The sequence below is a fragment of the Phodopus roborovskii genome, unplaced genomic scaffold (assembly GCF_943737965.1).
Source record: "Phodopus roborovskii unplaced genomic scaffold, PHOROB, whole genome shotgun sequence".
NCBI lineage: Eukaryota > Metazoa > Chordata > Mammalia > Rodentia > Cricetidae > Phodopus > Phodopus roborovskii.
This window is the reverse complement of record NW_026126433.1, coordinates 28,071,140-28,096,290: the sequence shown is the minus strand read 5'-3', so window position 1 is coordinate 28,096,290 and position 25,151 is coordinate 28,071,140. Positions and strand designations below refer to the sequence as shown.

The following is a 25,151-nucleotide window of genomic DNA, read 5'->3' as shown; positions in this document are numbered from 1 at the left end:
TCTGACAGGTCCATCATTATGCTTCTTACGAATTTATAGCTGCAGGTGCAGTTCACAATAAAGCCTCTAGGGGTTGCCCCAGAGCTTACCTTTCTTTGATACTTTTTTTTTTTTTTTGCTGAAACCATAGCTCACAGAGACAGATCTGAAGTGAAGCTCATTGTTATTTGTGTTTGTTTCACGATGGCGCTCATTTCTGTGAATTATGCAGTGGGCTCTTTGCCACCCTCCACCATGTCCGTTAGCAAAGAGTAGCCAGAGTAGTATTTCTGTAATTGATGATAGCATCTCAGTTCATTGAATCATGTTTTGTTTGTAAGGTTTTATAACAGATTAGAAAATTACTTTCAGGAGTTGTGTAAAGATGTAATCCAGAGGGGTATGGTACACCTGTAATCCCAGCATTTGAGAAACTGAGGGAGGAAATGACTGTCACCATCAGTTTGAAGCCACTCAGTGCTACATAGTGGATTCCAGGAAAGGCTAGCTTACAAAGTAAAACACAGTCTAAACACACACACACACACACACACCAGTAAGCCTGGTCTGTTGGTCTATGATCATTTTCAGCAACCAATTCACATTGAGATGGAGCTGCAAACAGCTATGGATTAACAAAATAACCTCTCTTATTTATTTTTATTATTATTTATTATTACATTACACACACACACACACACACACACACACACACACACACACACACACACACACACACACAATTTTATTTTCCATGCTGAGAACTAAAACAGGACCTTGTATGTGCCAGGTCTCTACCACTGAGCTATACACCAAACTCTCCCTTATTTTCTGAAGGGACAAATTAAGTATCCTTTTAAAAATGAGTTAATTAATGATTATTATTTTGAGATGGGGGCTTGTTACATAGCTCTGGCAGGCCTTGAGTTTGTGTGTAGCCCAGGATGACCTCTAGCTGCTGATCCTCCTCCTATAGTCTTCAGAGTGTTGCCTTTCACGCCTGTTCCACCCCATCCTTCTCTATTTATTTACTTACATTTATTTAGCTAAGAAATTATCAAATAGCCCCTTGTTTTCAAAGAGACTAATGTAACTGGAGGAAGTCAATTCTTGTAGTTGAATTTTTTTTTTTTTACTCTTTGGGAGCCCTTTACCCAGCTCCCAAATAAATACACACAGAGAGTTATTCTTACTTATGAATGCCTGGCCTTAGCTTGGCTTGTTTCTAGCCAGCTTTTCTAACTTAAAGTTTCTCTTTAACCACACTTTGCTCTGGACTTTTTACCTTTGTTTATTTTATATATTTTTCTTTCCTTCTTACCCCATGGCTAGCTTTGAGGCTGGGTGGGTGGCCCCTGGCATCCTCTTCTCTTTCTCTTTTTCCTGATCCTCCCTTCTCTTCTTCCTTTTGAGATTTCTCCTCTTATTTATTCTCTCTGCCTGGAAGCCCTGCCTATCCTTTTCTCCTGCCTAGCCATTCTGATCTTTATTAGACTAATCAGGTAATTTAGATAGGCAAATTAACACAGTTTAAATAATTAAATGTGACACAAACGAATGCAACACATCTTTGCATTATTAAATGTTCCACAGCATGAAGGAATAACACATCTTAAACTAACATTCCACAACATGGCTCATAAAGGAAAAACACTCTTCGGTGACCTCTGTGTTGAGAACTCTGAGTCAGAATCTTAGCCAATCTGTTTCAGTACAACAATGATAATATTCATTTTCTATTTGTTAAAAATCAAGGAAATAAGTAATAATTTTTTGACTTTTTGTTTCATTCTTAAAATCACCTGTAATTAATTGCTTGAACTTGATTCTGCTATTTAATTTCTATCATGTAACTTGGAATAGTATCTATTTATGTTGATTTCATAGGGAGTTTCAAAGATGGATTTATGTTTTAGGTAAGCAAAACTGAACTATTCCAGTGGCAGAATAGGTCAGGCCATTGGAATGTGACAGAGCTGTTAGGAATGCATTTACCTCTGAGAAACAGGAGCAGGTGGAATGGGGTAAGAGAGGTGGCAGCCTTTTTAACTTTTCCTCAGGCAGACTACCCTTTCTCCTGATGCATTAATTTAAGTGTGAAATACACATTAGCCAACACGGCTTTAGGTAATTCACAGCCTTTTCCCTTCTGATTAAGAGTCAGGAAGCTGGATAGACCACCATGTTTTATTTATTTACATTTTATCCATTCAACAACATGGGGTACCTGTTCGCTACTAAAGCATTAGGGATAAACACAGTGGCTCATGCCTTAAAGAGACATCCAGGCCAAATGAGTAGACAGAGGTGTAAGTGAACCACAGTATAGATATTTAGAAAGTCCTGTAGCATCTTGGGAAAAGGAAGAACTTGAAGCCAGTGAAAATTAAAATCTTAGGATCTGGGGAGATGGCTCAGTGATTGAGAGAGCTTGCTGGGCTTGCAGAGGGCCAGAGTTTGATTTGATTTCCAGCACCCACACTGGTCAGCTCACAATGGCCTGTAACTCCAAATTAGGGGTGGGGGTTGTCCAAAGATGGCTTCTGGCCTCCAAGGGTACCTCACCTCCATGCATATGCATGTATACACATACACATAAAAATAAGATAGATCTTTAAAAAAAAAAAGTAGAGTCCAGATAGATGATATATAAGCCAAGGGAAAACTGGAAGCTTGCTAACCTGAGCAAGGGAGTGGGTATTTGAGTATGTTGCCTTGGTTGTGCACCTTAGAAAGTTCCTTGCTTCTTATTCTTGAGACTCAGCCTCCTCCAGGACTATGTAATACAGGGGTTCCCAAACTTTGTTCACAGTGTTCTTTGTGATCCAGTATTGCCAATTCGAAAGCCAAAGAAACACCTGACAATTATGAAAACTGAATAGGGAGAGTCACACACTTTATTAAACGCTTGCTGTCCTAACAATTTAGTAAAATTTTAGAAAAAATAGTACAAATATTTTGTGACAAAATACCTGGGTGGTAGTATGCACACCTTTAATCCCAGCACTTGAGAAGCAGAGGCAGGTGGATCTCTATGAGTTTGAGACCATACCCTTAACAGTTGTGCCATCTTCTCTGCCCCCTTTTGTTTGGTTAAGATGGTGCATGTGCTTGACCCAGACGGGGCATCACTGCTAGGGTCTCTGTGATCTCCACAGTCAACAGATTAGTGATCTGCAGGAGGCAAGAAGGCAATTTTGTTCAGCCTAACTAAGTAGCTAGTGTTGGTTCAAACTTCAGGAGTATATTTAAGCACAGTACAAACTTTTCTGGTGATAATTAACTCAGTCCTGTGTGCCAATAAAGCATACATAAATCTCTGAGGAACAAAGTAAGTTAAATGAAGATTGGATGTGACTATATAAAACTCTTTGTAAAATACATGTGACACCTTCCATAAAGATGGGTTCTCTGGATGAACTGAAATAAGCAAGCTTATGATGAAGGTCTGGGGATGGTCCAGTGGTCACTGGTCACACATATAGCACAAAGTTCATCAGGCTAGAATGCATGTCTGCTCCCAGCCTTCCGGGTGGATAACAGCTATTAAATTCCTTCCCTTGAAGGAACAGCCCTGTATGCTAACATTCTAGGTTCTCCTAGTGCTTATGTGTGAGTACAAGGACCTGTGTGCCTCCTACACATCACTATTCTCATGCCTATTTCATGTTGACTTTCCACATAATCATCAACAATAAACTTTGAAAAGATACAGCGTCATCGAAAGTGATATATGCATCTGATGAGGAAGCAAGTTCATGCTGCATAACGGACATCCTAATCACTTACCTTCAATGAAAGGTCCTGTGGGGGTCCTTTTGAGTTATTTGTAGAGTACTAGAGTGCCTTGGGCACAATCTGGAAACTTGAACTTTAATGACATAGAACCCTTGGTCAAGCTGAAGAAGCAAAAACCAGTTAAACACAAGATTACAGTAGCTAAGTAATTATCTGATTTCTTTAAGAATTTTGGGTTGCTGAAGTTGGACATGGTATGATCATTCCTATTTCTTTGGTTTTCATGTGTATGTAAGTGGTGTGTGTGTGTGTGTGTGTGTGTGTGTGTGTGTGTGTGTGTGTGTATGTGTGTTCCATGTATATGTGTGTGCATATGAGCATGTGTGTGAATGCCTGATATTGATGCCAAGTGTCTTCCTCAATGGCTCTTCTACCTTATTCATCTTAGTCAAGGTCTTTCAACCAAATTTAGAGCAGCCCTATATGACTAGTCTTGCTAGCCAGATTGCTCTAGGGATCACCTGTCTGCCTTCCAGGTCTGGTATTACAGGCATGCAGGCATGCCCATCCAGAATTTATTTGAATTCTCTTGCCTACAAGTGCTGTAAGGGCTGAGTCGTCTTCCCCAGCCCCTTCCTTATTTCTATTATTTTAGTGTGATATAGCTTTTATTGTCTTAAAATGTTTGTTTGAATTGTAATTGTTTTAACAGCTGGATGAATTGCATATAGCTATGATCCAGTGGATGGTAAATTTGTTGACCATAATGCTTCCTGACTTTACTGACCAAGAGACTCTCCCAAGGCTGGAGGAGGAAGAATTAGAGACCAGTGAGGAGCATGAAGTAGGAGTCGCAGAATTAGAGTTAAATGCAATTTCACTGGCCAAGCGGTTGGCACGCTACACCAGCTACTTGTACAGGTGACACCTTTGTTTCCTGCATTGCTGTCCATTTGAAGGTGAATGCAGGGAAGGTAAAACAGATAGCAAAGAACAATAGGTGCTATTTATTTGTTTGTTTTTTTCAAGACAGGGTTTCTCTGTATTGCTTTGGAGCACCAGTCCTGGAACTTGCTCTGTAGATCAGGCTGGCCTCAAACTCACAGATACTTGCCCGCCTCTACCTCCCAAGTTCTGGGATTAAAGTCGTGCACCATCAACTCCTGGCAATAGATGTTGTTTTAAGACCTTGAAAGAAATATTAGACTGAGGCAGGAAGGTTGTAAGTTCAAGGCCAGGCTGGCTATGTAACGAAATCCTGTCTCAGAAAAAGAAAGAAATCTTAGTTCAGGTTTGTTTCAACACTATGCCCAGTGGCAGTTTAGGATTGTTTTGGAAACAGTGTTGGCAAAGGGAGGATAGGAAGTATGCTTTAGAGACCCAAGTGTTGGTTTTTAAAAAGGACTGACTTACTTGTAGAAATAAGATATCTTTCACCTGTGTATGTACTGTATGCTTGTAGTCTTGGGGCTTGGAAGATGGCTCAGTGGGTAAAGTGCTTGCCATATGAGTGTGAGGACCTGGTCTGTCACCAGCACCACATAAAAGACAAGCAGTGTGTCTGTCGCTAATGCTGGGCATGGGAGAGGCAGAGCTAGGCAGATCCAGTCAGTCTAGCCAAACAGTAAGCTCCAGGTTTAGCAACTCCCCCTTCTCTCTGAGGAACAAAGTAAGAGAGGGGAGAGGAAGAAAAAGCAAAATAAAACAAAATTCTCTCAATTCCACGAAAAAAAATGAATATATAACTTTTGTGTTTCCCTAAATACTAACCAATTGCCTTTTATAAAACTGAAAAACAAAAAGGCTAAAAGCTGAGCTGTGTGTGGTAGCTTACACCTTTAACCCCAGTACTCAGGAGGCAGAATCAGGCAGATCTCTGGATTAATGGTGAGTTCTAGAACAGCTAGAGCTACATGGAGAGATTTTGGTCTCAAAACATTAAAAACCAAACCAACCAAACAACAACAAACAAACCAAAGACAACAACAAAAAAATGTGGATTTGATGGCACATGCCTTTAATCTCACAAAGTTAGAAGGTTCAAATCAAGTAAAGATGAGACAGGAAAATCATAACCTGTGTTACATGGAGAGCCACTCATACTTGCTTTTAGTTTTGGAAGTAGCTCATACAGTTGGAACATTGACAAATTGTATCTGTCCCTTATTTCAGTGCAAGTTTACAGATGTTTAGGGGCTGAGAAGAATGGAGGGCAGGAAGGCAATAAGGGTGAGAAATTTAGTAAGGACAAATTACTGTCCTGGTGAAGCAGTGCTGTAATTATATAGTACATGATCCTGATAGTAGTGTCTGGGTTGTAAGCACTCTCTAAGCACTTACAGTAATGATCAGTAATGAGTTGATTATGTTAGGAATGTCAGTCAGCATCTCATTACTATAATGAAATACCTGAGATATTAATTTATAAAGAGAAAGTTTTGTCTTGGCTTACAGTTTGAAAACCCCCAGTCCATGACCTCTTGGTTCCAGTGCTTTGGGCCTGAGGCCAGGGAACATCATTGTCACCCAGGAGTCTGTGAGAAAACAGCTTCCTCGTTCATAGTAAGGAAGCAAAAGGGGAAGAGAAAGGGATAACACACTTCACTCTGGGGACACACCTCCTGCTGCTTTCACCTCCCAATAGTGCCATTTGGGAGGAGGGGACCAAGTCCAAATCACAGTCCTGAGCTTATGTGAGCTCACTGTCTCTGCTCATCTCTGTCTCCATCTGTCTCTTTCCAGTTGCTGCATAGGCATGGTAAGAGCAATGACTCTGACTAGAGCTGCTCACCTTCAGAAGAATCCTGCTAAGGACCTTCAGGAGCTGGAAAAGATGAGGGTAAGAACTTTTTTCTCTTAGCTTTGCTTTGTTTTGCTTTTAGCAGATCTTCCAGGTCTAATTAATTCAAAACACACTGTACATATTTGAGTTAAATAATTTCATAATTCTAAAATATTTATGTAGCCATTAAAACAATCATAATAGAAGTGGTGAATATAGCCAACTCTTTCAAAGTTTACACTTCCTTGATAATTTCTCCTCTCAGCCTTGTCTTATCCCCAGGAAATATTTGATTTATTTTCTGATATCAAAAAATAATTTTTTAATTTTCTTGAAATTATATAAATGGAGTTTTATAGACTATAGGGGTATTTTGGGCCTGACTTTAAAAATATTTTTAGTATTTATATAACTATCTGTGTAATTGCACATACATGTGGGTGTCAGATCCCCTGGATCTACAGTTAGATAGCTGTGAGCTGTGTAACATGGATACAGGGAGCTGAGCACAGATCCACTGCAAGAGCCCAGGAGCTCTGGCCCCTGGCCTGCCTGTCTTGACCAAGCCTAGTTATTCTGAGACGAAAGTTCATGCTCTCTAGTGAAGAATGCTCTCTAGTGAAATATATTATTGTCAGTGTGATGTGAAAGAAGGAAATACTTTGGCTCACAGTTTCATTGTTTAGCTGACTCCATTGTTTTGGGCCTGTACCAAGGCCCAAAACATGGCAGAGGAGATGTGATGGATAGAGATGCTCTGTTGTTGGTTTCTTCCTTCCTTCCTCCCTTCCTCCCTCCCTTCCTTCCCTTTCTTTTCTTTACTCTTTTGGTAGGAGGGGACCACCAAGCTCCCAAATAAATCATAAAAAATTCTTTTATTATAAATACCCAGCCTAAGTTTGGCTTGTTTCTTGCTAGCTTTTCTTAATGTAAATTATCTTTTCTACCTTTTGTCTCTGGGTTTTTACCTTTATCCTATATACCTTTATTTACTTCTTACTTGGTGGCCAGCTGTGTAGCTGGGTGGCTGGCCCCTTCTTTTCTCATTCCTCAATCTATTTTCTCTATTTTTTTCTCCTATTTATTCTCTCTGCCTGCCAGCCCTGCCTGTCCTTTCTCCTGCCTTGCTATTGGCCATTCATCTCTTTATTAGACCAGTCAGGTATTTTAGGCAGGCAAAGTATCATAGCTTCACAGAATTAAACAAATGTAATGTAAAAGAACGCAACATGCCAGGCATTGGTGGCGTGTTTAATTCTAGCACTCTGGAGGCAGAGGCAGAGGCAGAGGCAGAGGCAGAGGCAGAGGCAGAGGCAGAGGCAGAGGCAGAGGCAGAGGCAGAGGCAGAGGCAGAGGCAGAGGCAGAGGCAGAGGCAGAGGCAGAGGCAGAGGCAGAGGCAGAGGCAGAGGCAGAGGCAGAGGCAGGCAGATCTATGTGAGTTTGAGGCCAGCCTAGTCTACAAGAGCTAGTTCCAGGACAGCATCCAAAGCCACAGAGAAACCCTGTCTCAAAAAATAGGAAAAAAAAAAAAAAAAAAAGAAAAGAAAGAAAGAGGATGCAACACATCATTAAACAAATGTTCCACAGCATAAAGAAATGTAACACATCATAAAATAATATTCTATAACAATGCTCACCTCATGGTAACTGGGAAGCAGAAAGAGACAGACAGAGGGGCTAGGGAAAGACTGTGACCTTCAAAGGCAGAAGCTCCACTTCTCCAACCAGGTCCCACCTTCTGCTGGCCCATTCTTCACAAAGTTCTCAGTGGACTAAGCCATCCATGAAGGTGGTGCCTCATGATACCACCAGGTGTGGGCCAAACAGTCAACTAAGGAGCCATTTAAGGACATGTCCTACCCAAAGAGCAATGTAAGTATTTTACTGAGAGATATAATATATGTATACATTTTTATATTATATAAAGTGCATCCATTATCTCTTGATGGACACCTGAATTGTTTACATCTTTTGATTATTATAGGCAAAGCTTCAATGTGTTTTAATGTACTAATCTTTGAACAGACATTTACTTTCTTCTCTTGGAATAGGATATGTATGTTTCTAAGGTGACCATCATTTATGCACTCCTGCCATTTGTTTCACATTCTCACTGTCAGTTGATATAGCCCACATCTTATTTACATATTTTATGTATATGGGTGTTTTGTCTGCATGTATATCAGCACACAAGAAGAAAGCATTGGATCCCATGGGACTACAATTATAGTGTGTGATATGCATGTCTACATGTCTATATATGTGTTCTCATATGTGTGGACACATGTTTGTGTGTGTGTGTGTGTGTGTGTGTGTGTGTGTGTGTGTGTGTGTGTGTAGGCCAGAGGAGGACATCTGGTGTCTTTCATGATCACTCTTTCACTTATATATTAAGGCAGATTCTCTGGTTGAACTCAGTCTTCACTGATTCAAAGAATATTTGATTGATATATACACAATACTTAGAAAAGTTTGGTGTGGGCCTAAAAACTATAAATGTATTTGCTATTTATACTTGTTGTGTGACAGACTTTTTCTGAGGAGACACAACACAAACATGTCTACTAAATGCAGATGGGGGATCCACAGCAGACCAAAGTAATGACTGTACCAGTGTCCAATCAATGAGTTCTATTGGAATTATTTATAGGAATACAAGTGAGAGGTTACTTACAGGAACGAAATTCACTCAAAGACAGCTGCATCACCAAAGCCCATTCCAGCATGGGTGACAGCTCACAAAAGCTGGAAACTGAGCACATACTGCACAGCTTGCAGACAGGTCAGCAGGTTAGAGAGTGTTCTTTCCAAATGGGTCAGTTGGTCTGAGCCTTTTTAAGGCATCTCATTTGGTCTCTAATGCTGGGCTTGTCTGCTGGTAACACTACTTAAACACTCTTGGGGAGGGAGAGGTCTAGTGAATCTGGTCAGTTTCAGGGACTTCCTGAAGCTAGTTTGAGTTGTTTATTACCTGTGTTAAGGGGCTTCCCTGCAAGATGGATTGTTTCAGTCTCAGAAGTAACTCTTACCCAACAGTATTGTTATTAGTAAGCAATCATGTTGACATAATCAGTTGTATAAAATTTATTAGGATAGGTCATTTGAGCATTAGTAAACCTGTGACTCTGCACCTGGTTTTATGATACTTCACCAAACTTTATTTCATTACAAACCAAACCACAAACCCTGTCAGTGAGAGACAATATGATTTGGGTCTGCATTGTAGGAAGACACTTCTGTGCAAGCCTTTGAATTAACTGAACAGAAAGGTGCTATAGTTAGAGGGATTGTGCTTAGCAGGTCAGTGGGAGTCAATGAGTGAGTTGCTGTAGTTTTTTTGTTTGTTTGTTTTCCCTGTATAGTAATTATGCTGTGTCTCTTTCCCAGAGAGAATGTTATGATTGGATCAGCACATGTTCGTACCTCCTTTCTGATATCAAAGGCAGGAAAATACAATTGCTAACATATGAGGACGCAGAGCAGCTGCTTGGGGAAGAGGTATTTACCACATGCTCATATTATTTGGTTGATATGGAAATGCGTGGAGCAGTCATTAGTAAGATCATATTCAGGTTCTTCCTGCATTTCAGGGAGTAAGTTGCAGCATCTTTCCACAATTGATGTTCTGCATCCTCTCAGAAGGCTCCACCAGAAGGGGATTTGCTTCTGATCTGGAGTGTCGGCAGCTCTTCTTTAAGAGACTTCTTAAATCTTAAAAACAAATTTAAGATTTGTTTTTATGCCCCTCCGTGTGTGTGTGTGCATTTGTGTGTGCGTGGGCACGTACACCTGTGGAGGCTGGAAGAGGGTTTTGAATCCACTGGTGCTGGAGTTATGTGCACTGCCTGGTGTGGATGCTAGGAACTAACCCTGGGTTCTCTGCATGAGCAGCAAGCCCTCTTAGTGTTGAGCCATTTTTTTTTTTTTTGTTTTGTTTTTGTCTTTGCAGGACAGGGTCTCACTATATAGTTCTGGCTGTCCTAGAACTCACTATATAAAGTAGACTGACTTGGAATTCATAGAGATCTGCCTGCCTCATACACCACCACCCCAGGCTTGAATCTATGTCTTAAGGTTTTCAGATGGGAATTCTAAGTCTTCTTCAGGCCATCTGCTTCTGTGTATACCCTCTTTGCAGTCACCAGGGTTATGTCTTCTTTTTAGTATTTGATCTGTGGAATATCCTCTCTCTTTCATATGTTTAACATCTTCCTAGTATATCCATCTAACCAATCTGAAAATAATTTATAAATGTGGCAATTTCTTCCATTTAAAAACATGTTCTTTGTCCTTTGATTTTTTTTTTTGCCTCATTTCTCCCTCTCCTTCCTGCATAATCACTTTAAAAAACAACAACAACAAAAACAAAACAAAACAAAAAAAATCACCGGTGCTGATCTCACTGAGGGCCTAATGAATGCTGAGCATCCTATGAGGCACAACTTGGCCCACAGTGGGTTCTGTCAAAATTCTAAATCTATTGAGTCACTGGTGGCTTTATTGCCTGCTCTAGAATCTTCAGTCCTCCATTTAACCAAGCTTCCCTTAGCATTTGGCTCTTAACTGTTCATTCCTTCGGTAAATTTTCCTTACAAGACAAACGTTCCTGGATTTTATCCTTGTTATAGTTGTCTGCTTCTGCCTGTGTGTGACACCTAGTCTCTGTCATTAGGATGGTCTCTCTACCCTTTCGACATACCTATATAGTATTATACTCATCCAGTTTCTTGTGTGTGTTTGAGATGGGTTCTCATGCAACACAGATTGGCTTGAACTGTTTGAGATAGGCTGGCCTTGGCCTTGAACTTGTGATAGACTTCCTTCATTTGCTTCTTAAGTGCTGAGCTTATAGGTATAAGCCATCATACCTGGCTAATCCTGTGGTTTTTAACTACCATCTGCTTACCAGTGATCCCAGATCAGTGCATAGTGTTTAATGGCAGTAACATAGTCCTTTGGTCTCTGAAGGTTATTTACTTCCAGTAAATTCTGAAGAAGCTTCTGTTGCTGTGACAGCCATACCCCACAAGTATGATCTGATAGCATGCATATTAATGTCCCTGGGTCTGAGAAGGAAGGAGACATTTCTACATAAACATCTGTAGGACTTTAAGCATCACCTTTAAAAAATATGCATCTCCAACAAAACCTTTTCTGTGTTTCCCAGATCTTGGAGACAATTTTTCTTCTGCTTTACCCTTTAGAATTCTTCTTCTTCTTCTTTTTAAACTGAGGATCTATCTACTGGTGGCAAACCAAGTTTTTGTTTGTCTGAAATATCTTTGTTTCAACTTCATTCTTCAAAATTTTTGCTGTGCCTGCAGTTAACTCTATACTGGTACTCTTTTCCCTCTGTGTGATTGTTACAAAGCCAGTGATGGAGAATTCATCTGTCAGTTCCTTTGAAGATAGCCCCTCTTTTTACTCTGGCTACTTTTAAGATCTCCTTCTGTCTTTGACACTCACTTCTGCACCCACACTCTGATGTGTAGTTCACATACATATGTTTCTGTCATTATTTGAACAGGCCCCTTTAAGGCATTGGACACTGTTAACCATTTTTCTCTTGGGCCTTTCTAGTGACCCTCTTAGATTTCTCAGGATACTTTTGGGATCCTTTTTCTTCTCTACAGTTTTTATGTAACTACTTTCTGTCTTAAGTCCTTGCAGCACCCCACAAGTTTATGTGGAAATGTGATTTATTTTATTAGCTTTAACTAGATGCATATAACTATTAAATATTTAGCTCAAATTGGACTCTTTGGACTCCAGATCCATATATTCTCACTTAGCAATCTCAGTAGTACCTTGAAGGCACACAACCTAACCACAACCCATTTCACTCCCCAAACCTGCTCTCCCAGCCCCATCCATTATTTCCATGAATGGCATCACCATCCATTAGTGGCCTGTGTCACTTAAGATGTATGTTTTCCCTGACCATTCTGTTTCCATCTATTGGTCAGAAAGAATGATTCTTCATTATCTCCTGGATCACCCTTCTCTTTATTGCTACAAACACTATAATCACTCTCTCCTTGGGTTTTTCTTTCTTCTCTTTTTTCTGATCTAGCTTCCTATTGTGAGAATGATTTAAAATGAAAATCATATTAATCAAAAAAATGTTTTGCTGCTTTTTGGATGTTTTGTTACCTTTCTGATACAATCCAGTACCCTGACATGAAAGTTAAGTCCTGGGTTATGGTTGCACCTTGTTGGTCCATTGCCTCAAATGTTATGTCTTATGGAACCATTTTTCTTCTTGGAGCTAATTGTACACATATAACTGGTTCTGCCAGAGCCCCTCTGTACCTTCTTCCCCCTTCATACAACAAGAAAACTACTCTACCATTATTGCCTCCTTTTTGACCAGCCTTTGCTGTACTTTACATGCTATAGATTGGGTGTTCCTGCTTCATGCTCCATCTACAAGATTGTACTGTCTGCAAAATGGTAAGCCTTGTGAGGACAGGAACCACTCCTACCACCATTTGTGGTTTTTATTTTAAAAGATTTTATTTTTATTTTAATTATGTATAGGTTTGTGCTCATGAGTGCAGGTGCCTGAAGAGGCCATCAGATCTCCCTGAAGCTGCCTGATATGGTGCTGGGAGCAGTATGTGTTGCTAACCACTGAGCCCTCTACCCCTTTGTGTTCTTATCAATAGCAGAATACTCAGTTGTGGGATTAGTTCTCATTTATTATGAAATTGCTAATATCTATACACACAAATTACAGTTACAATACTGTTACATTACACAGGAAGCTTCAAAAATTTATCTTGACCCAGAAAAACCATTTATTGGTGATGATAACGATGACGAAATTGAGAGTAAGGCGACTGAAGCTCAAGAAAAGAAAGAAGTAGCAGTAGAAGTAACAAAACAGGTAAGCTTATTTGCTGGACAGAGTGATGGTTGCCTATACTCTCAGCTACCTGGGAGGCTGACACACAAGATCACTTGAGGCTAGGAGTTCAAGACCTGGCAATACAGCAAGACTCTGTCTCAAAACAAAGTAAAGTGAACCGAACCCGAGAAGACAAGCAAAAGTGATGTGTGATTAGCATGAGTTTCTCCTTTCCCATTGTCTTTTCAAAGACCAGGGTGATAAGAGATATAGAAGGTGGAGGTGGCTTTCCTGGGGCGACTGCTTCCGCCTCCCTTTTTCCCCGTCCAGGTATAGCCACACCTGCAGGAATATTGATTCTTTCCACTTTCTTTTTTCCTAAATCCACATATTCCCATTAGCTTCATTCATTTGCCTCTCTCCAGCATCCACCCCATCTGCTGCTGCTTCGCTTTCCCCTCATCATGAGATTTCCCAAAACAAGGTTAACCTTCCCTGTCCCTGTGCTTCAGCTTCCCTGCTGCCCTCCTTGTCTCTAGCTGTCTCATTATTCTGACTCCTCTACTCCTGCTGAAAAATCTGTAGCAGTCAAAACCCACATGGACATCTATAGTAGTGATAATACAATGACAGCTACTGGTGATGAGTGTAGATTATATCTATGCTGTGCATGTTGCCCAGGATAACAGGATATACATTGCTTTATTTTATAGACAGGAAACTGATGCTCTGAAAGGTTGACATTTTGCCTAAAACCATATAGTTTCAAATGACAGAACCAGCACTCAAACCCAGACAATTGTGGTAGAAGAGCCCTTACCGATTCCTCGACTGATTGTTACTGCCTCTGGTTTAGAGCCTGATGGTCTCCACACATCTTGATAGATGTCTCTGCACATCCATTAAGTGTTGCTATAGGGGCTTGCAGCAAGATGGCTGTCAACCTGAGTTTGATCCCCAGAATCCACATAAAAATGGAAGGGAAGAACGAACTCTGTGAAGAAGTTGTCCTTCCTTCATGTATGCATGCCCCCACACACTAATAATAATAAGCAAAGTTTAAGAAAAGTTGCTTTGACCCTGAACTCTATTGTAAGTAGTAAGGTTTTTCCTCACATTGCTGGTCTTGTCCCACCACCGCACCAGCCCCAAATAACACACCGAGACTCTGTATTTGATATAATGCTGTTGGCCAGGTACTAGTTTCTTATTGGCTAGCTCTGTCTTAATTATTAACCCATTTCTATGTATCTCCACGTGGTCTTACCGGAGAGCGGAGGCCGGCGGTTCTGTTCTCTCCCTTCTCTCCATCCTGACTCTTCCTTCCTACTTCCTCTTTCCTCCTTGTCTCCTAGTCCCTCCTCTCTTGCTTTCCTATTGGCCAACAGTGCGTTATTCATTAACCAGTATGAGAAACATATGTACAGAATGACATCTCCCATCATCTAATTTCCGCAATACTAGGCCTTAGTCAAAAATAAAGCAGAACTACAGAACAAAATTAATTAACAGCCAGCCCTCTGTTTTCAAGCATTTTCTGTTTTGTTTTTGGTAAAGTGCTTGGTGTATGGAGAACCAAATGCTTTTCCATTTATTTACAGAGAGCATTAAAGCTATCACCATCTGTGAACTTACTTCAGGTCCTTTTCTCTCTATTTCACAAGTACCTGTTCAATCTTCAAATGTAGTTTTTTTTTTCCTGTGAGCAGTTCCCCCTTGTGTGTGCACACAGCCCTTAGAATACATCTTTATGCTAACAGCCATTGTATGCCATGACTGTTCATCTGCCTTTCCTGCTGTGTTGAGTTTCTATATTAGTACGGAGTTTCTAGAGGAACAGAACTTATAAAATGAAAAAAAATTCATTCTTTCTATATATGGTTAGGGATTAGGATCAGGGATATATATATGTATGTATGTATGTATGTATGTATGCATGTATATGTATATGTATGTATGTATGCACACACATATCTATACCTATACCTACATCTATATATATGACTCTTCTTTTTCCATCTTGACTTTATAAAAAAGCCTTCTCATTCTCTTTTCTATGTCTCTGTTTTTCTGTGCTCTAGGAACCTTCAACATCTATAGGCAGTGAACAAACCCTACGATACATCGGAAAAGATGAAAATATCCATTGTAGACCTCTGTTTGAAGAAGATATATTTTCATCCTGGGTATGTAACTAAAATCCAACTAGAAAATCTAAAAACTACTCCTTAAGGTTCTTTGAAAACAATATGGGTCTAACTTTTAGTTCCTTTTAGTGCTTTTTAGTAGCTTTTAGTTCTTCTCAGGTGACTCCTGGTTAATGTATTTTGCAGATTATTTTCATATAGCACTAGCTTTCTAGACTTATTTTTCCTCTGTGTCTCCATAGAAAGCTCATTCTGGGGCTGTGGTAGATGTAACTCAGCTCTCCTGGGCTTCTGTCTCTCTGCAGAACACCATTACTTTAGGAGTCTGTGTTGGGCTCTATTCCATCAGTCTCCCAAAATTTACTACATACTTTATGTGTATGCTCATATGTGTATTTTTCTGGGTTGGGGGAGAGGATCAACATACGTTACCAAATTGCTGAACTCCCAAATCAGGAGACTTCCAGTTGTTAGGATGTGTGAGTCATTAACCTAGGTGGTTGCTCGTGGGTTCAAGGAGTTTCATCAGCTGCGTCAGCATAGTGGAGCATGGCGACCAGAGCACGTAGGTGGAGGTCAGGCCTAGAGTAGGGAGGATTTGTAGTGAGTTTTATCTAAGGATATTGTAAGTAATAAATCCCAGCAATGGTGGAAAGAACTCAGAGATTTAGGGCACATTTGGGGCGAGGGGAGTACACGGGGATTATAAGCACATTTTCCCAAAGTGGAGTCCTGTAAGAAGTCTTTAAAATAATGCTCTGCATCTGTCATCACCATTGTGAGGCAGATTCAAGAAGTAACAGTACACACGGGACTGCTGGTCCCAGGCAAAGCTGTTCTTTAGATGTTTCCCTCGAATGAAACCCTGCTGGTCCTTCCAGAGGAGGGGTTGGGATCCACCTTTGGAGACAGGCAGGAAGCAGAGGGGAGCTAGAAGTCTGTAGCTCAGAGGCAAAACTGAGAACCACTGAGGTGTGGTACTCACTGCTCTGGGACACTGCCTGTGTTAGTAAGCTTTCTGTCCCTGTGACACAGTGCCAGAGAAGGCCAGTGGAAAGGAAGATTTGCTTTGCTCCTACTTTCAGCCCTTGTCACTTGACTCCAGTGTGCCCAGGCTGCAGGGAGAGAAACAGTTTTGTTTTGTGGGAGCATGCAGTGGGGCAAGAGATGGAAGAGGGAGAGAGAAGGATAGGGAGGGTATAGGAAGAGGGAGAGAAGGGAGAGAGAAAAGGTGGGAGAGAGAGAGAGAGGAAAGAAAAGTAAAGGAGGATGGGAGAGAGAAGAGAGAAAAAAAATGGTGCTAAAATATGCCCTTCAAGGCATGCCACCAGTGGCCCTAGCCCCGAAAATCTCCATCACGAACTATACTGCCATCACCTCAGAGCCAGGCCTTTAGCATGTGGCCTTTGAGGGGGACATTTCAGACCCATTAAGCTGCACTGTCTTGCCTCTTCTCCCTGGGAAAGGTTACTCTTGCCTCCAGGGATGGCTCAATTTCATTAATTCTGAGAGCTTTTAGCATAGCAGCGTTTGGGGATCCTCACTGTGCCATAATCGTTTCAACATATCACCACTGAGCAAACAGTTCAAATTCTGAGACTTCAAACCAATTGGTGGAGATACACAGTGTTTACATCCAGCAGGCGCTACCTTACAGCTCCACACTGTGTCAGCTGTATGAATAAGGTTGCCTGTAGCCCAGCCGTTCTAGCCAGCAAGGAACACACTAGAAACAGGCTACATGATGGTCATCTTAAATTCTTGGGTCCTGACTGTCCATAGGGTCATAAGCACATCACAGGTTTTGCTGGATCATATGTGAATACCCTTCGAAAGGCAAACAGGAGACAGATTTGGGTTCAGCAGTGTTTTCAACCCAAGATTAGGCATTCTCCCATCTCCTGACATTTGGGCTGAAGGACTTGTATGAAATTTCATGCCATAATACTATATACCCCAGGAATAGATATTAATTTGCAGGGTGATAGAGGCAGAGGTAGCCCATCTCTGTGAGTTCAAGGCCAGCCTGGTCTACAGAGTGAGTTCCAGGACAGCCAGGACTATAATACAGAAAAACCCTATCTCAAAAAACAAAAAACAAAAAACAAAAAACAAACAAAACAAAACAAAAAAAAAAACCCAAACCAAAACACAGTGACTAATTTGTTGATTTTATAACAATGATAGGGAAGGACCCTTAAAGTACATGGCTCCAGAAAACTATGTCCTAAGCAGACAGGGCTCAAAATCTGGCAGGGAGTTTGGTGCTGAAAGCCATATCCATAGAAGGCCCACCTGGACACACACCTTTTCAGAGGTACTTCCAGGCCAGAATGGTTAGTCCAGTCCAAGGCCCCTTAGGAAAGAAAGCTGAGAAGAGTGAGCCCAAATGCCAAAGGTAGGTCTCAGACAGAGACAGGCTTAAAGCCACAGTGGACTGACACCGGCGAGGAGAGTCCAAATGCACCTTTAGGAGCCATGCCTCCAAGTTTATCACTTGGGTGGAAGAATGTCAATGCCAGAAGGAAGCCATGCAGACAAACAAGGTGCACCGGGCAGTGGTCTGCTTTGCTGCCATCTAAATCAGTGTTCGGATCCTACCCCTGACATTTTCTCTGCCTGGCAAGATTTACACCTCTAAGCAAGTATGCCATTCCCTAAGGAATCTTAACAGGATTTTGCAATGTTATGTATAAAGTAAAATTACCAGCAGTGAATTATTAGTAACTGTGAATTATTTTCTTTCTTTGATTCATTAGAGAGACATGTTTACCCTTCTTTTAAAGCATTTCCACATTTCCTTTTGTTACAGTTTCTCTTACCCCCTTTTTCTACACTAATGTCTTTCACATCTATATGTAATATGAATAATTTGGAATCTACTGTGCTATTTGGCCACAGGCAATGTCTATGTTTTTTTGTTTGTTTGTTTTTTTTTTGTTTTTTGTTTTTTTGATGTTAGGCTTGTGAGTAATCACTTACCAGATAAATACAAGCAATAGGAAAGTCTATTCCTGAAAATGGACTATTAACTGTTGGGACTCTCAGTTTAATTACCTCACATATTTTCTTTGTCAGAGAGAACCAGCTAGAAAAGGTGTATTGGAGCCCAAGTACGTTGAAATAATGACTGTAATTGAATATATGCAGGACAAGCTTATGTGAGTATGAGGTACCATGATGGTAAGAAGATAAAGACTATGGGCCAGAAGCTTGGCTTAGCAATGCACACTTCTTTGCTTACCTTTGTCTTGTGGGTTTTGGTCTCACTAGTGGGATGAACAACTGAAAATCTTTGGCCAGAGCTACACGGCTGTGATGAGAAAGTCCCTCCTTAACCCACAGTGGAGGTGGGAGCTGGTATGGGTATTTGCAAGTGTACTATGTCAGTAAAGGGATAAGGAGCAGTCCAAGCCAGTGGAATTTTGGGAGATGATTTAAGGAGAAGAATGGAATCAGGAGAAAATATTGTGCTTGAGAAAAAAATGTTACACAACCCAGAGTTGGAAGGATAACACAGTAAGATGCCAGATGAGTTTGAGAAGACTTTGTCATACATACATAACATATACCTTACATTTCATGTTTTATTACATTTATTTACTTTGTGTGCATGTATATGTGTGTGCATATGTATCTGTGTTTCTATGTGTAAATGCGTTTGTGTATGTATGTGTGTGTTTGTGTGTGTGTGTATTGTCTGTGTTGCATGTGGAGGTCAAAGGACAGCTTCCAGAAGTCCATTCTTTCCTTTTGTCATATGGGTTCAGGGGATTGAACTTGGCAGCAGTACTCACTGAGCCCTCTTGCCTATCCTAACACATACTCTCATAAATACAAAAGTGTATCTCAAACTGGTTTTCTTGATTGTAAATTCTAGTTTTAGAGGTGTTAGAAAAGAAGGGACGTTACTGGGTTTTGTTGAGTTCTATCAATTATGTGAAGCTGAAATGAACTGCTGATGAGGGCTCTCTGGCTGTTGGTGAGGAATTCAAATATACCGAAGTCAGCTCTCATTAAGAAATGAGGACTGCGTTGTATTCTTAAGTGATAGGGGGACTCTAGCTGCCATCTGCAGTAGCCCTAGCCCCTCGATTCTCCATTCATCCCTGATGCCCCCTGCTCCCCATGTTTGCACCTGTCAGCCAGACCCATCTTCTCCCATGGCAGTTTTCACATGAGTTTCTGTATGAAGGAAGAGTACATTTTCACCTCTCTCTGTTCTGTCGTGTTTCCCTGGACTTGGTCCACTTCAGAGATATTGACACCAGGGCCAGACAGGCAGAGGAGAAGTATGACAAGGCAAATGAGACGCTTCATCACACCCTCATAAGAAACAGAGATCTGGAGAAGGAATTAGAAGAAATGGCCAAGAAAGTCAGAAAGGATTCCCGTGTAAGAATAGAAAAGCCCAAGGAGGAAGATGAGGAGGAAGACGAGGAAGAATCTGAACAAAAAGAGGGGAGCCCAGAAGGGGAGGAACAAAAACATGGGAAGAAATCCTCAAAGCGTGCAAAGAAAGGTGAGATTGCTTCTGCATTTTTATGAAGAAAACTTAAAGGGTATGAGTATTTTATATTCCTTCATTGTGGGGAAGCTCCACACAATACAATACATGTAATTACATCCCACCATGTGTACATACAACATATACACAAAATAATAAAGTTTAAAAAATAAATGGAGAGTGACAGAGGGTAACACCTGATATCTGCTTCTGGCCTCCACACATGCACAGGTGCTCCCCCATGCATGCACTACACAAACATGCATACACCACTCATACACACACACACACACACACACACACACACACACACACACACACACACACACACACACAAAGAAATAGCAATAGAGTATTATAAATATATGGGGGAAACAAGTAAAATTTGATAGTACACATAGCCATTCATTTAAAGCTTTCATTTATTTCTATCTTATCATTTCATTCTGATTTGGACATTGTGGTGTGTAGCTGTGTCCCAGATACTCATGGGGCTGAGGCTAAAACATTGCTTTGATCTCATAAATTTGACACCAGTCTGGGCAAAAGCAAAACATCATCTTAAAAACAAATAAGTATGGCTGGCAGGAGGGCTCAGCATCTAAAAACACTTAGGCACAAGACTGATGACCCAGTTTCAGTCCCTAGGACCCATGTTAAGGTAGAAAGAGAGAATAGACTCTCCAACGCTGTCTGCTCACTTCCACATGTACACCATAGCAATACAACCTCCCCATGGTATGCATATGTCCACGTGAGCACATGCAAACACGCAATACAGTGTGCAGACAAAGGTGACTAAATGTAAGGTAGAGATAACACCCAGCCTCCTCCTCACCTTCCCTTCACATTTAGTCAACTTTTAATGCCCATGCTAGGGAGAGCAGGCTTGATGTACACTTCATACAGTGCATGTGTTCAGGAGGCAGAGAGAAAGGGCAGGACACAGTCAGAAGAGGGGTGTAGGAATGAACAAACGAGGATGCTGAAGACTCACTCTATTTGAATGTTCTCTTTTTTGTTACTTGCCTGCATAATTCTTTATCTCAGGACCTAGAATCAAGTAATTAACTGGCCACACGTAAATGTTGGGAAACATTCTGAATCTCAGTAACCAATTTAGGGTCATTAGTTGGACTGGACTTACTCAGGCCAAATGGAATTTAAAAACAGTTTCTTTTTTTTTTTTTTAAGTTAAAAGCCTTTAGTACACATAAGACACCAAACACTAACCATATTCTAATTGTTTTTGTCTTTTTTAGAATTACAGTCCAAGGATGACTCTAAGTCTGGATCCCGGGCTAAATCTAAGTCCAAACCCAAATAGCTTCCTTTGAGACTGGGGTTCACAGTGGCCATGCCCCCTGAACATGCAGTTATTGCTGAGTTGTGGAGTTGGCAACACAGCTCTCATGGATGAACTCCCTTAGCAACAGCTGTTAGAAAAGCCACACTATCCAAGCCAAGAACGTTTTTCTTTAGCAGCATGGCAGAGGCCACAGGGAGTCAATATATGAATTTGCCTGCCACATTAAAAACAGTTTGTGCAAAGGTATGCTGGCCTCTTCAGTTGATTTCCTGAGAGTTCTGTCAAAAGTGTTCATTTCCATGAAGAAAAAACTGCTATAGACTCAGATCAGGTGGGAAGGAAATAGAAAGGTTCGTGTTTTGATTCAGCAGAGAGGATCCTGCTCGTTTGCTTAGATTTCAGCCACAGATTTGACTTTCCTGATTTGAGGCACCCTTGTGAGCTCTCTGATCTTAATAATTCTTTAGCTAGGTAAAGGAGATGCTGTTTATCCCATCTTTCAGAAAATGGGACTAAGCCCCAGAGTGGTTGGTTATCAACCTTCCTGTTTCCACAGATCCAATTTGTGTCAGAGTCACACCTGGCTGAATTATAGACTATCTGCCCAGCCATAGCTTCCGTGGCTTCCTTAGCACAGCTCTGTGTTGCTGGAGACTCACCAGAATCTCTGTTTTCTTCTTTCTTTGGCAACCTCATTCATCTGCACTTTTCATGTCCCCGAGTCTGTACAAGCACAGAAATGGTCTGTCCTATAAAAGTAAGTTGAATGACAACTGGATGTTGTGGCTGTCACTCTGCAGGGTGTCCTGCTACACTACTTCTGTCTCACTCGGGTTTGCATATCTTTATGGCTTGGTCATTGTTGGGAGAAATCACTGCATTTGCTTTATTCCATAAGACTGCTGTTCCTTTGGCTTTCTTTCCTAGATTTTTAGACCTTTGTCTGATTATGCATCCTCAGAAACCCACTGACTCCAGAGTCCCTAGCCTTAGACAGGCCTGCCCCTGGCCATCAGCAGAGTATGAGAGATGGGCTCAACATTGCTTAGAATTTACCTGTGCCTATCGGACAGGTTCAATTACACTTTGCTCTTATAGAAAAGAAAACATGAAATTAATCAGACTGTTGGGTATGCTCATAGTCTAACTGATGGCCAAAGCCAAAGTTCTTACTTACAGCTTCCAATTTCTAGGCCATACCCCTGCTTTTCCTCTTCCAAAAGACATCCCCTGATGACACTGGCAAATATGGGGGATTTTTAATTTTGCATGGTTACAGAATAATTTTTATGAATTTTCTACTTCATAGGAATGAGAGGGCATTCCCACACAAATTAGTAGATCCTGCCTGTGAACCTTAGATTGTGTCAAATCATATCAACTCCATCAGGTAAAAGACACTATTTCTTTTCTTTCTTTTATTTTATGGTGAAAAAGTGTATATTTGGAATTAGCCAGCTGAACTCAGTTTAGATAATCTCAATTTTGTTGGCAACATCCAGAGCATCATAATTGGGAGCCAGCCGAACATACGCCTTCTCTCCGTCAGGCCTTATGAGGGTGTTGACTTTGGCAACATCAATGTCATAGTTTCTTCACAGCCTGTTTGATCTAGTGCCTGTTGGCCTTGATGTCCAACACAAGTGCGTTGTTGTCTTCTATCTTCTTCATGGCTGACTCAGTGGTCAGGGGGAATTTGATGATGGCATAGTGGTTAAGCTTGTTTCTCCAGGGTGCGCTCTTCTGAGGGCTGGAAGGTGGGTGATGTACGGATCTTCCTGTTGTGGCTGTGGATGCCTTTCAGCACTGCCTTCTTGGCTTTCAAGGCCTTCACTTTGGCTTCGGCTTTGGGAGGGGCAGGAGCTTCCTTCTTCACTTTCAGTGCCATCTTAGCAAAAAGCAAAGGCACTGTTTCTAAGTGCTATGTCTACTGCTGCCCTGATTACAATGGAATGCTTCATATCCAGAATTTTATTAGTTGGTTGCAAGCTACAAAGCCACAGAAACCTTCCCCCCCACCAAGACAGGGTTTATCTGTATTGCTTTGGAGGCTGTCTTGGAACTAGCTCTGTAGACCAGACTGGCCTCAAACTCACAGAGATCTGCTTGCCTCTGCCTCCCAAGTGCTGGGATTAAAGGCGTGTGTCACCAACACCTGACACAGAAACCTAATTTTACAGTATAATTTATTGGAAGGATTTGGGGGAGCTCAGGTAATTGAAATCTTTAAAAACTAGAATGATACTAGCAACCACAAGCATCTTTGAAAGATATCTGGTATAATAATTGCTTTACCATCTCACCCCAGATTTCTATAAAACAAATTCCAATCTTTTTTCATCTTTATCTTATTCTGCCAAAGTCTCAGGTTCCCAAGAGAGAGAAAGTCTATCTTATGGTCAAAGACCACACCATTGATATACCAAGGATGCTGTTCCGGTTTCCTTTCTGTTGTGATAAAACCCTGACCAAAAGGGTGGGTGGGATGGAGTAGGGATAATTTCATCTTTTACTCCCATTCCAGAGTTTATCATTGAGGGAACTTAGGGCAAGAAGCCAAGCAGAACTTGAAACAGAAACCATGGAGGAATGCTGCTTGCTAGCTCATTCGCTGGCTTATGTTAGCTGACTTTCTTATATAGTCAAAGGCCACCTGGCCAGGGAATAGTGCCACCCACAGTAGACTGGGCAGTGAAGTCAGTCCCTCACAGACATATGCATAGGCCAGTTTGCCCTGGGTAATCTCTTAGTTCAGACTTCCTTCTTGGGTAACTCCAAGATGTGTAAAGTTGACAGCTAAAGTTAACAGGACAGCTGTTTTGTGGCAAGTTTTACAGCCTTTCAGATCTTGCTGTACTTTTTTGGGTCTCTCAGTCAATGCAGAGGAAGGAACTCTTTGTTGGCCATCTGTGGCACCAGGCTGTTGAAGTCACTTGTGTAAAGGCTGACAGTGAGATGGGCAGACACAGCCAGACTGACCTCGTCTCTAAAAGAAGAAACAGATTGGCTGTCTTGTGGCTGTGACAAATAATTGAGAAAAATTACTTACCAGGAAGAAAGTTTTTTTTGGCTCATGGTTTCAGGCCAGGGCTGGGGTTTTGGTGAGGCAGAGTATCCTGGCAGTGGGAGCATACAGTAGAAACTGTTCACATCAAGGTGAATAGGCAGCTAGGAGTAACCAGAAGGGAATGGGGACACAATATAGCCTTCAAAGACATGGCCTCCAGCAAGGCCTACCCTTCCATAAGTCACCACTTCCCAGTGGAAATGGAAGTTGGCTCCTGTTACCTGTCACAGAATTCAACACAGAACAAGACTTGAGCTATAAAACTGTACTTTATTCAGAGAGCAAGCAATCTGCGATAACAGCAGATTAATACTCAGACCCATATTCAATCTGATTTTCTCCCTAGATCTTCAATCTGATCTAGGGAGAAGTGGAGATGGTGGGGTGGGGGACAGATTGGCAGTCAGCCAATCATGCTGGACTCAGTCTTGCCCCTATGGACAGGAGGTCAGCGACTTTTTTGAGAGTTGTGATGGACATCTGTGATGCTCTTGCTATCATTCCTTGTATAACCCCCCCCCCATTCTGTAGATGTTTGGGTTCACACACTTCCTGAAACTGTAGGTCAAGTGGTTTCTGTTGCTATCAGCAGTGTTCTCCAGAAGCACCCAGGCTGTGGAGGGTGCTTAACTTGGAACAAACATTTAGCAGTATATATGTGCTATGCATGTGCAAATTCTTTTCTCCAATATTGGGCACAAGTATGTCTTTATAATACAGAGTATGAAAGTGCCCATTGCTGTCCTTTCTGTGCCCTATCATTCCCCGCTG

The 25,151-nt window shown here is 41.3% G+C and overlaps 1 protein-coding gene and 1 pseudogene across 1 annotated transcript in view; one reads left to right on the top strand and one right to left on the bottom strand.

Moving 5' to 3' along the window:
• Nucleotides 1–21,331, top strand: part of Axdnd1 (axonemal dynein light chain domain containing 1) — a 67,767-nt gene extending 46,436 nt beyond the window's left edge. The window contains exons 18-25 of the mRNA XM_051185743.1: nucleotides 4,430–4,638; nucleotides 6,460–6,556; nucleotides 9,888–9,998; nucleotides 13,264–13,377; nucleotides 15,432–15,536; nucleotides 18,576–18,658; nucleotides 19,754–20,019; nucleotides 21,267–21,331. Of these exons, the coding sequence (XP_051041700.1) occupies nucleotides 4,430–4,638; nucleotides 6,460–6,556; nucleotides 9,888–9,998; nucleotides 13,264–13,377; nucleotides 15,432–15,536; nucleotides 18,576–18,658; nucleotides 19,754–20,019; nucleotides 21,267–21,331 (1,050 nt within the window). The remainder of the gene's footprint in view (nucleotides 1–4,429; nucleotides 4,639–6,459; nucleotides 6,557–9,887; nucleotides 9,999–13,263; nucleotides 13,378–15,431; nucleotides 15,537–18,575; nucleotides 18,659–19,753; nucleotides 20,020–21,266) is intronic.
• A 1,451-nt stretch (nucleotides 21,332–22,782) lies between these two features.
• LOC127223447 (60S ribosomal protein L23a-like) lies at nucleotides 22,783–23,201 on the bottom strand (annotated as a pseudogene).
• Nucleotides 23,202–25,151: the final 1,950 nt, after the last annotated feature.